Source organism: Borostomias antarcticus, assembly GCF_949987555.1.
Source record: "Borostomias antarcticus genome assembly, chromosome: 5".
NCBI classification, from domain to species: Eukaryota; Metazoa; Chordata; class Actinopteri; order Stomiiformes; family Stomiidae; genus Borostomias; species Borostomias antarcticus.
This window is the reverse complement of record NC_140238.1, coordinates 345,246-357,745: the sequence shown is the minus strand read 5'-3', so window position 1 is coordinate 357,745 and position 12,500 is coordinate 345,246. Positions and strand designations below refer to the sequence as shown.

Below are 12,500 nucleotides of genomic sequence, written 5' to 3'. Positions count from 1 at the left end.
GACAATGTCTTTAAAAAAGTGACACCTACAGTAGCATTAGCATGTCTGTAGAAAAGTGACACCTACAGTAGCATTAGCATGTCTGTAAAAAAGTGACACCTACAGTAGCATTAGCATGTCTGTAAAAAAGTGACACCTACAGTAGCATTAGCATGTCTGTAAAAAAGTGACACCTACAGTAGCATTAGCATGTCTGTAAAAAAGTGACACCTACAGTAGCATTAGCATGTCTGTAGAAAAGTGACACCTACAGTAGCATTAGCATGTCTGTAGAAAAGTGACACCTACAGTAGCATTAGCATGGAAAATTATCTGCAATGACCAGAGAACTGAAAGTGAATGACGGATCACATTACAGAGCATGGGTTGCATGTAGCCTACTGGACGATTTAGTAACCTACAATAACATGGTCTGTAAAACACCCAACATTGACTTTACACTAATTAACATGAGAACCTGCATGAACTTTGAAAAATACTTGCTATCTTGGATTACATCTAAATGATCATTAGAACCCTAACTGAACTAGCCTGGTCGGTCAGCCCAAACCTTGGCCATCTCAGACAGAGATTATACCAGCATTCATTTCAGAACCATCAACATGCTTTAAATGATAAATTCATAATCAGTTTTAATTTTTTGGGCGGGGGGGGGGGCAATACTTATTCTGCAATACTTATTCTGCACCTTTCTAAAAACTCAGTGGATGTATTTTTGTATTTATTTTTATGATTCATCTACATAAACATGTGATGTTGATCCCTGTGTTAGCAGAGTGCTAATAACCCCACCCAGACAGACGGCAGCAGGCCAGTAATAAGAAGACTTGGAGGACGCGGCTGGAAACATAATGAATTCATCAGACCGAAACAGACAAACAGAGTCTGCGGACATCCAGTAATTACACTGAGCCGTCCTCATGTTTTATTCATGCAACGTTCTCCATCACGGCCATTCGTCTGTTCGGCTGCGGTGTTAGAAGCTCCACTGATAATATCCAAGAAGTGAACCATTTTATTACCAAGTGCACAGCCACAGTGAAGCTTTTGATCACTGAACACGTTAAGTGTGACTTGTGCTCGTCTGGGCATGTCATGTCTGTCCAGAGAGAGAAGGGTAGACACAGAACATTACACACAGCATCTTTGGGCCAAGCTCAGAATGGAATTTGAACCTTCTACCTTGTAGGTCAGCTTTGGTGTAACCAACTTGGTTAGGCAAAAGAACAGAAAAGCGAAAACGGTAAAATAAGGTTAGTAGGTGACCGAAGGCGTCCGGTTAATAAAGCGAGCGCTTTACTAACGTTGACATGCCCTTCGCCTCTCTAACGAGGGGTCAAGAGTCCCAGGGGTCAGGGGTCAAAGCTATGCTACCATGAAAACCAACCAAATGAAGCGTGGTGGGATGGATCAGCTGGAGACTGTGGCTCTGAAGCTCCAGCCGAGACACGTTCTCATTTCTACTGAGTAGACGTGTCCACATTCTCTAACAGAGATATTGAGAGAGTGGAGAGAGCCTGGAGGCTACATATTCTGTACATGAGCATTTCATTATTGATGTTGTTGTTGTTGATGTTAGAGTAAGCAGTGGCTATAAACATACAGCTTCAAACGAAACACGTCATGATATAGCATAGCCATTGGAGCTTGCGATGAAGAACAATTCATCAATTTCAAAATAATTTACAGGTATACATTTTTACGTACACCATGGTGTACAGTACTTACTGTGCAAACTTATATTTGATCAGTTTTTAGTTTCATAGTGTGCTTATGAGCGATGGGAACACTGTTAGTATGGCTGGTCTGCATGAAGGGATGGAGGAAAAACACAAGATGATTTTTCACTTACGATGCTTTGTGATGAGCAAGCTTTGATGATGAGGACCGGTCCTTTCCTGGTAGAACACGCATGTTTTTGTTTTGTTTTTAATCCTGAAGTTTGAGATTGAAGGTTTTTAAACAATAGGGCATCGGCGCCATCTGGTGGTGTTCTAGCTGTACTACATGTCCTCCACAGAGGCAAGTACTAACTCTAACCTTTGATTACTGTGGTGATTGATCATAACTCCCTTGTGTATCATAACAAGCACTGCAAGCTTTGCATGTACAAATACAAGTGAGTGTACAAGTACGTGTTACATAGATGTGTAAATAATAACATTGATCTTGATTGTGATGTGCAAGCTCCTATGGGATTGGGAGAACTAAATCTTAGCATACAGAAAGGCAAGCGAACACACATTCACACTTACAAACAAAACATGGCAAAGATGATACAACTGAAGACCAAGTAATGATTTATGAACTTTTATTCAGAAAAATAAATAAATCCACTGATTGTTTTCACAGCACATACAGTAGCGTCTACGGGGACAGAAACCTCCCCAGTTAAAAACCAGATTGAAGAACAAAGGAAGTTTGTTTTTTTAAATATAATTTGGTGGGTAGAAATGTTAGTACAGTACTGTGTCTGTCTAGTATGCACACTACATGTTATTAAGACAACAAACAAATAAAAAATACACAACAGAACTGAACAAACATGGAAATCACACTAATGGACAAAAAATGGGTATGCAAACAATAAAGGTTGATGACAGCTCGCCTGCTACTCATGTCCTGGCAAGAAGGAATAAAATGAGTGATTCTGAATCACGTTTCAGGGTAAAGAGCTTAAGCAATATTGCCCATAATCAGATCTGATGCTCGTGCAAAAACATTTCTACAGGCCTCTGCTGCCTCATTGATATGCATGGGCTTGAAATCAACACAAAACAAACTGAAACCTTTGGCATTTTAGTTTTGTGCGCACACTGCATTAGTTGACAGGGCTTCTTCCATGCTTCAATATACATTCCTTAGCTGTTATTTTCCATGTTTGCATAGAGGAATAGCTGATTAAATTGTATATCCATACGCTGAACGGATATATTGTATTGGGGTACAAATTCTCACTTCTCATTCTTACTTCTCATCATCAATTATATATATTTCTATTCTGAATTACCTACATGTATAAATCTATGACTGGTAGCACTCATACAGCCTTCACAAAACAAATATTTCCCCAATTATACTTGAACACTTTAATGCTGATACTAACAAATAGGTTCAGGATGAAACTGACTGATCATCAACATTATATCTCTAGTTAACAAACTGACATCATCAACATTATCTCTCTAGTCAACAAACTGACATCATCAACATTATCTCTCTACTCAACAAACTGTAGCACTAGCTGCCGAAGAGTAAACTGCCACCCAATATTGAAACATATTTCATTAACTGTAATGAATTATTAAGCTCTGGCAAGATTCTGAAACGTAGAAAAGCAAAACACAAATTAACAGACAAAACAAGTGGAATCAATGGGGCACCTGGCTGAGGTATTTTTTGCAACACATTTTACTGCACAGCTTGGGGCTGATGATGACATCATCAATGTGCGACCAATGTGGCCGATAAGAAGTGTGGGGATGTATCTATCAGTGGGCCGTGTGGGTGAGTGAAGTGACCAGTAGGGTTAGTAGGATGGAGGAGGGACCTAGCGAACGCAGCGACGCAGAGCTGCTGTTGGAGTTGAGGAGGAAGAACGGACTCTTTGAACTGGAGTTGAGGTTGTAATTGAAGTTTGAGTTGTAGTTAGGGTTGTAGCTGGGGTCGTAATCGGAGATCAGGTCCGAGTCGGACATGGTTTTGAGAGAGGGTGTACCTTCGCATCCACGCTCAATCTGCCCGCTGCGAAACAGCGCGTCGTTGAGGAGGTCAGGCAGCCGGCCGTTGAGATCCACCGACGCCAGGCAGCCCTGGAAACCGTCTCTGGACGCCACGAGCTTGGGCAGGCTGCTGTACATGTTGGGGCCCAGCCCGGCGATGAACAGGTCACCTGCACACAGGGGGACAGGGAGGGAGGTGACGGGCGTGTCCCCCCCCAAACTGCACTGCACTGGGGATCGCTGAGGTGCTTCCTTATGCCGGGCTCACACTACAGGATATTTAAAATCCCAAAAGATTTCAAAATCGGGTTGCATCACGCATATAAGGAGAATCTTAAGAGATATTCTTCTTGTGAATCTCAAACATGCACACACGACAAGATTTGAAACGTCTCATCACACACTACAGGATCTTATCGTGCCCGAGGGAGCAACGAACCACTGGTCTCGCCGTCTTACTTGTAAAGTCATGATGTAATAATCTTAAATTTCAAACGTTTGATATTATCGGGGCCGCCCCGATGGGTCTGCGAGCCGATCGGGAGATATAAGATTGGATCTGTGAACCCCTCACATGACAAGATCATCTGGGCCGAACATCGGTACCGACCAACGTTCCAGACTAGGTCTCTCCTCCGATTGTCAGGAGGGCTGAATTGGGGATAAATCGGAATTGGAAAAAAAAATTCTACAGAAATCAACCGCAAAATGGAAGAGGTTTCTTAAACGGAGCTGTGGACTTTTCCTTGATTAGGTCATAGTTTGGAAACTTGTAGACTTCCTGGTTCAAGTAAAGGTTCAAGTTCAGTTTACCTTTCAGGTCGAGGTTCTTGGCGCCGTTCACCACCTGGCTGACGGCCTTGGCGTCCACCTTCAGGGAGTGGACGTTGCTGTTGTCACGGGTGATAACCACATTGTGCCATTGGTTGTCATGGAGAGCCCTGTCGCTGTTGCCCTTGATGACGTTGGGACCGTTCCCAAGGTCAAACACGTAGTGGATGTACCTGCAGAGGAGCAGAGGTCACTGACCCCCCTACGTGAACACTGAGAGATGGGATGAGAGAGTAGGTGGGATATCTCACTTCCTACTATGACCGGTTTAGCAGTAGGAGAGTGGAGGAGGACTAGGGCAGCTAGAGGCTAGAGGACTAGGGAAATAAATAACCAGGGGAACTTGACCCAACAAATGCGATGTTAAGGTCCCTCTCTCTGACCCAACACGTCTTCTTTCAACACCTGGAGAGAGAGTATAGTAGGACAGGGTAGATGGTCTGTCCAGCGTCCTCGGCCCAACTCACCCTTTCACCAGCTCCACGGCGATAAAGTCGTTCCCATCGCCGCTGTTGAACAGGATGAATCCGTCGGGGGAGGTGGTCTTGAACTGGAAGAACAGGTGCATGGAGGCGTAGGCCTGCAGCGTGGCCAGGCTCAGGTAGCTGCTCTTGCTCTTGAAGGTCACGGGGTCGGCGATGATCGAGCGCATGCCGAAGCGCGCGTTGAGTTCGCAGAAGTCGATGTCCCCGTTCTTGCACAGGTCGATGTAGAGCATGCCGTTGAATCTGGGGACGAGAGGGGAGAGAGGCCTGAAGCACAAGAAGAGGACTGCACCTTAACAGCCGTAAGAGTTCGTTTTGTTTTCCCAGACGGGCAAACAGAAACCTAGAGCGGATCATATCCCAGATCTGGACGGGTCAGAGAGCAGAGGGGTGAGGAGGGGTCAGAGAGCAGGGGGGTGAGGAGGGGTCAGAGAGCAGGGGGGTGAGGAGGGGTCAGAGAGCAGGGGTCGGAGAGCAGAGGGGTGAGGAGGGGTCAGAGAGCAGGGGGGTGACGAGGGGTCAGAGAGCAGGGGGTGAGGAGGGGTCAGAGAGCAGGGGGGTGAGGAGGGGTCAGAGAGCAGGGGGGTGAGGAGGGGTCGGAGAGCAGGGGGGTGAGGAGGGGTCAGAGAGCAGGGGTCAGAGAGCAGGGGGGTGGGGAGGGGTCAGAGAGCAGGGGGGTGAGGAGGGGTCAGAGAGCAGGGGGGTGAGGAGGGGTCAGAGAGCAGGAGTCAGAGAGCAGGGGGGTGAGGAGGGGTCAGAGAGCAGGGGTCAGAGAGCAGGGGGGTGAGGAGGGGTCAGAGAGCAGGGGTCAGAGGGCATGGGTCAGGGGTCAGAGGTCAGGGGGGTGAGGAGTACCTGAGGCTCTGCAGGTGACCGATGAAGCTGGAGGGGATGACGGAGACGAAGCGGCGCTCGGTCATGATGCCCGTCTCAATGTTGTGGAACTCCAGGCGGGTGTGGTCTCCCGCCATCTGGCCTGCAGGGGACGGACGAGCAGAGACAGAGACAGAGGAGAGAAGAGGACACTGTCTCATACTAACAGAGGACAGAAGAGGACAGTCTGATACTAACAGAGGAGAAAAGAGGACAGTCTGATACTAACACAGAAGGGCTGCATGTTTCTGACAAACCCAGAAAAAGTCACAAACGCGACATGATGACAACAGTCGCTAATAATCAGCTATCAAATAATATGATTCAAATCATATTAGAACCATTAATGAAGGAATTGCTCACCTAGAGTGTGAATATACTTACAAAACAGCATAATCAAATAGTTTTAAGATGTACTGTAAGTGATTATCCCTGTTGAAGATCTACAGTAAGATCTACAGTATACCACTGAATCACACCGACAGTTTCCTCTCATACAGACTGACATACTCAACGTTTTCTCTCTCTCTCTCTCTCTCTTAGACTGTGAACCGAGGGGAGGAGTCATAGTACCTTCTGCTACATCATCGTCAACCATGAGCTTGTAGGTTTTTCCGCGCCGAGCCACGCGCACCGTGTGCCACTCATTATCATTGAGCTTGAGCCCCGCGTACAGCGTCTCGGGTCCCTTGCCTGAGGACGACCGCCGGTCACAAAGTTAAAGTCATTCTGCATCTGAAACCAAACCTCTGTTTTCCACAAGCAGCCTGTCCTGGAGACGTCTTCCTGCTTTGCTAGAACAGCAATGTAGGCATAATAAGACAGGAAATTATGTCAAAGAGACCTTTGTATTTCCCAAATTTGGTCTTTTCTGATGATTAATTTTGTTAGTTTGTTCGATCTGTCCAAACTTTATATCGTTTGACAATGGAAAACAAAGGCTTGGTTCTTCCATATACACATTGTTACATGAAACAGTGCTTCCATTGAAATATTTTTGTCACTATGAATCACACTTGACTCTCATACTGTATTCACAGAAATGCCAATTGGCTTCAGCAGAAAACACTGCAAAAATTCCACAGCTTTTACTCATAATAGGGTCTGGAAATACCTTATTTCAAATCGGGTCCCCAGAAATACCTTATTTAAAATCGGGTCCCCAGAAATACCTTATTGCAAATCGGGTCCCCAGAAATACCTTATTTCAAATCGGGTCCCTGAAAATACCGTATTTCAAAATGGGGACTCATGATCAAAAAACCTACTGTACAATCTTTACTGTTGATTAAACGCACACAGAGCCACAGAGCCCATCCCCTGATCTTCACGTTGGCTCAACTCAAATCCCCCTCAGGCTTCCGTAGAAGGCTTCAGTAACTCCCTGAGACTCCTGGGAGACGACTCTCCCTGTCTGTCCTCCGTGAGGGCCGGGCATGGGATTCACACTCACAACTCTCCCTGTCTGTCCTCCGAGAGGGCCGGGCATGGGATTCACACTCACAACTCTCCCTGTCTGTCCTCCGTGAGGGCCGGGCATGGGATTCACACTCACAACTCTCCCTGTCTGTCCTCCGAGAGGGCAAGGCATGGGATTCACACTCACAACTCTCCCTGTCTGTCCTCCGTGAGGGCCGGGCATGGGATTCACACTCACAACTCTGCCTTCTGACCCTGTCCTCGAGGCAGGGCTGATTTGAAACGGTCTCAGGCAGACACACACACACACACACATACGCACACGCACACACACACATACGCACACGCACACACACACACACACACACATACGCACATGCACACACACACACACACACATACGCACACGCACACACACACACACACACATACGCACACGCACACACACACACACACACACATACGCACACGCACACGCAGACACACACACACACACACACACACACACACACATTCGCACACACACACACATACACACAAACACACACACACACACACACACAGAAACAAAAGCCTGAGGGAGCTGTGATTTGGAGAGTATCTTACTTGCTTGTGTTGTTAGTTGTTAGTTTTGAAATTGGTTGGTGGTTTAGTTTCAAAATATTCGGGAGGGAGTTTATAATAATGTTTTGTGGACTTGAGGGAAGGGATTTAAGGCTAATAAATCCCCCACTCACCTATGTATTTTGTACATATACTGTAGTGACTGTAAAGTCATTTTGGAGGAACAACTGTGGATACAGTATGTTGTTTGTTACCATTACCGAGGACAGTCTGTCCACCCTGGATGGTCAGTCTTCACACACACCTGCTGCACAGTCAGTCTGGTCTTGCAAGTTCCCTCATAGCAGTCATCGAGTGTCCTTCAACATCAAGAACACAGACCTCCTACTGCTATTCAGCACCCACAATGCACCTGGGACTCAAGTGATCAATAGAGCAGGACTGCAGAGATGAGTGTGTGTGTCCTGGTGATGAGTGTGTGTGTCCTGGTGATGAGTGTGTGCGTCCTGGTGATGAGTGTGTGCGTCCTGGTATGAGTGTGTGCGTCCTGGTGATGAGTGTGTGCGTCCTGGTGATGAGTGTGTGTGTCCTGGTGATGAGTGTGTGTGTCCTGGTGATGAGTGTGTGCGTCCTGGTGATGAGTGTGTGTGTCCTGGTATGAGTGTGTGCGTCCTGGTGATGAGTGTGTGCGTCCTGGTGATGAGTGTGTGTGTCCTGGTGATGAGTGTGTGCGTCCTGGTGATGAGTGTGTGTGTCCTGGTATGAGTGTGTGTGTCCTGGTGATGAGTGTGTGTGTCCTGGTGAATGCAGAGATGAGTGTGTGTGTCCTGGTGATGAGTGTGTGTGTCCTGGTGATAAGTGTGTGTGTCCTGGTGATGAGTGTGTGTGTCCTGGTGATGAGTGTGTGTGTCCTGGTGATGAGTGTGTGTGTCCTAGTGATGAGTGTGTGTGTCCTGGTGATGAGTGTGTGAGTGTGTGTGTCCTGGTGATGAGTGTGTGTGTCCTGGTGATGAGTGTGTGTGTCCTGGTATGAGTGTGTGTGTCCTGGTGATGAGTGTGTGTGTCCTGGTGAATGTGTGAGCAGAGTTTGTTCTTCTTCATCTGATTGACTGACTGGCAGACTGACAGACTGTACATGAGCATGATGCAACACACAGTGACTTTAATACTTACCTACTCCCAAAGGGGAGGTTCATGTAACAATGTAAATGTTTAAGATTACATAATGCGCATTATAATTGTGGTCAGTTCTGTGGATCTGTTTTGAATGAGTTGAAGGGTTTCACAGCCCATTGATGAGTAAAAGCTGTTTGTTGCTGTGAAAACGCTGCTCCTCCAGCAGGGTAGCAGCACGGGCGCAGCGTGGTCCCATACCGAGGACCAACATTTACAACTAAACAAACAGTTTAGTTTAGAAACAGTTCTAATCCCAAAAGAATTCATCACATTCAATCTAAATTGAACAAATGTCAACATCAGGTACAGTATGTTTAGAACGACTTCAATCAATGGCCATAAATTAGTACAGAAAGCAAGACAGACGTTCATGTAGAGTTACAATAAAAGTTTTTTTGTTTTTTTTTAATCTATGGTATAATCTTGAGTGGTGATTTACTAATCTGCCCTTGAAAAATAAAATAAAGTGTAAAAGGTTCAACATTGTGTACCATGTGTAGGCCGACTGTGCATTATTACTCTTGATTCTTCCTACCCACTGGGAGTCTAGCTTGATGATGTAAATACAAACCATGTGCTTCTGATTATCCACTACAAACTAATGAAGACAGGTGTGAAAACCTGTGCAGATTATTAAATCACCACTCTCTCTGTCCCCGTTTAGCGGAGTTTGTCCTTCGTGACCCCCTGTACTGGTGGTCAGGCCAGCGGAGTTTGACCTCCGTGACCCCCTGTACTGGTGGTCAGGCCAGCGGAGTTTGACCTCCGTGACCCCCTGTACTGGCGGTTAGGCCAGCGGTCATCACCTCCACACCACAGGGACAGGGAGAAGGACTTCATCAGAGAAACACATTCCTTTCAAACAGCAGAATATAATCAAAGAGCAAAATGAAACTTGAGTGTTAACTTACTGGAGTTACAGTTTATCCTGATACAGTCTAGATGGGGAAGAATAAATGACAGATGAAATCGCATCCTTCAAGGTTAGCTGCAGACATCCAATAACAAGAGTTCCACGCTTCCGGGGACGTCCACATGCAGAGAGGCGGCCATTTTGTTTTAAAGAGGATTTGTAAACTAAAATGACAAACTGTTCACTTTAATCTCAATGTCATTACAGTAACTGACAGTAGAACATAAGTTAGGAAGTATCAAATGAACTGTGGAATCAGTAAATAATGATGCGTTGGTAGTACTCAGTTATGGGTAACTGGAATAGTACAGGCAGATATGAACACTAGTGTGTTGTCGTTATACAAAACGCTACTCAGAAAATGATGATAATAATCTTTTTTTTGTTTAAATGTTGACTGTACTTGTGTAAGAGTAAATGATTTAAGTTGTCTGTAAAATGGCCGCTTGTATAGTACCAACCACATAGATTCATCAACCCAGTATTGACCATGATACAGTCACACATTCTGAGATCACACTCAGAGTCTGCAGCTCTGAAGCCGTCTCACCAGCTCGTTGCTAAACAGGCTATTAAGATCATATGTCTGGCATTTAGCAAGAAGGTGGTGGCGGCTCTCCATCTTGAAGCTGTGGATCTTTGAAATCCATTGCAGTTTAGTGCCTCAGATTTCATCTGGTTCTCCTAACGTTAGCCCCAGAGTTAGCGGAGGAGCTGGGTCATCTGAGGTCAGCCCCTCTACCAAATGGGATGCCGTACCTAAGAGCAGACATCTTTGCCATCCAATGCAGGAGAAATTTCAATAACAAATTGTGATCACTTAGTTTCCTGGTTCCTTTAATATGGGTCCCTTTAAGGGCCGTCTTTGGTATGGGCACCCATGAGGGACAATCTGGGTTGGTTACCATGTGGCTGGTGTTTTCATGTGTCGTCAACCGCAACAGAAAAGTGGGAGGGAACAGCCGCGATCCAATCAGCACCAGCACCATGCAGAGGCACAGAACCCCCTGGAGTTTCCTCCAGTAGTACCCTAGTGATACTGCGTCCCTCGCTAGCTACACTATATATCACTATATTTACTCTGGAAAATACATCTACGTTATATGAATCAACTTAGGTGTTGTATTAATTGTATTTCATTGTATTTTTGACTACTTGCAAAGTGTACTGTAAACTACTGTATATAGACAGATAGCAGACGACAAAAATGTGTTTTGACAATGATTCCTCAACTCAATATCAGAAGCCAATCTTTGTGTACTTTGTACTTGTTTGAAATGAATATTTACTTGTTAATATTGTAAATTACTATGATGAACAAATGCTGTAGAACTGATGTTGGCAAGCTGAAAGGGATGCAGCTATCCATTAAGAAATTACAGTTAGATTTGATCTAAAAGACACATGATTCTTAGATATCAGTTGTATTTGATGTAAATAACAGGTGATTCTGAGATATCTTCCTGCTTCTTTCCTTTTTGTAACACGTGGGCGTGTTAGTAAAAAAGAGAGAAGGTGGTTGGGGTGCAGCCAGCTGCAGGTTCGGCTGGGCTCTGTTCTCGGGCTGTTCGCCTGACGGGTCGCAGGCTTAAGGCCTTTGAAGGGGTGAATACCATCTTTTGACAAAGCATGATGGGAAATGGAGTTGATAGCTGACAGCTAGAGGATGGCTATAGTGACATCGGTGGACTCCTGAAAGCTGCTTACGAAACCAAAACCAAAAGCAGGCGAGTTAAAACTGGCGCTTCTCAAAGAGAGAGGCGTGATGTCAGGAACACATGTTGATTCTGTTTTCTAATTCCAGATAAAGAAGGACTGAGGTGGAGTTAGCGAACGTCACCTCTTAGAAAGTCACAGCACTGTGGGGAGATCATTACAGTAGTCACAGTGCTGGACAGTAGGTAGGTGGAAGTTCCTAGATCATTGTCTAACAAAACAAAAAAATCCTCTTGAAATTCAGTAGCCTTTTATGCATATTAAGAATGTATCTGTCTAGTTGTGCTGTGACTGTCTCAAAAGCTGTTTTGCAGTACTATGGCAATGACTGGTGTGTCTGTTCAAAAGATGGCCTGAGTTTACCAATGACACGGTAATGAATCAATCTCAGATAGATGGACTAAGAGCCTTTATGCTAACCCTAACCCTAACCCTCAACGTTAACCACTATCAATGTGAACACATCCTAATGGTATCTGATAGTACAGCAACTGCAGTAACATCCATGCAACTGAACGTAAGAAGCAAAATATCACTTAACGACTGGTTATTCCATATCGCACTATCCTTAACGCTAACTAAACGTAGCTAACAGAGAGAGATGGAGGATCACCATGAGGAGGATGAGGTCATGGTGGGAGGAGGAGGAGGGGCGGAGCTTGGGTGGCGTGGTGTGGGCGGGGCATACGATACCTAGGTTGACCGTGAGCTTGACCCGGCTGCCGTCCAGCTCCAGCCGAAGCGTGTCGGCCGAGTCGCGGGACGTGGTGGCCATCAGCAGGCCGTAGGCGCGCTGCGAGC

The 12,500-nt window shown here is 45.7% G+C and overlaps 1 protein-coding gene across 10 annotated transcripts in view; it reads right to left on the bottom strand.

Annotated features, from left to right (window-relative positions):
- The window catches only part of LOC311308807 (neurexin-3a-like), a gene marked incomplete at both ends in the record, with an annotated part of 277,100 nt that overhangs the window by 203,828 nt on the left and 60,772 nt on the right, over positions 1 to 12,500 (bottom strand). For 5 of the 10 annotated variants that reach the window (XM_084437861.1, XM_084437856.1, XM_084437860.1 and 2 more), the window contains 7 exons: positions 3,719 to 3,892; positions 4,536 to 4,726; positions 5,021 to 5,281; positions 5,894 to 6,014; positions 6,485 to 6,604; positions 9,982 to 10,008; positions 12,393 to 12,500. The exon at positions 12,393 to 12,500 is cut by the window's right edge and continues 55 nt beyond it. In XM_084437861.1, the coding sequence (XP_084293987.1) occupies positions 3,719 to 3,892; positions 4,536 to 4,726; positions 5,021 to 5,281; positions 5,894 to 6,014; positions 6,485 to 6,604; positions 9,982 to 10,008; positions 12,393 to 12,500 (1,002 nt within the window). Of the gene's footprint in view, positions 1 to 1,182; positions 1,210 to 3,718; positions 3,893 to 4,535; positions 4,727 to 5,020; positions 5,282 to 5,893; positions 6,015 to 6,484; positions 6,605 to 9,981; positions 10,009 to 12,392 lie in introns of all 10 variants that reach the window. The other 5 variants (XM_084437862.1, XM_084437863.1, XM_084437855.1 and 2 more) reach the window with 2 other exon arrangements.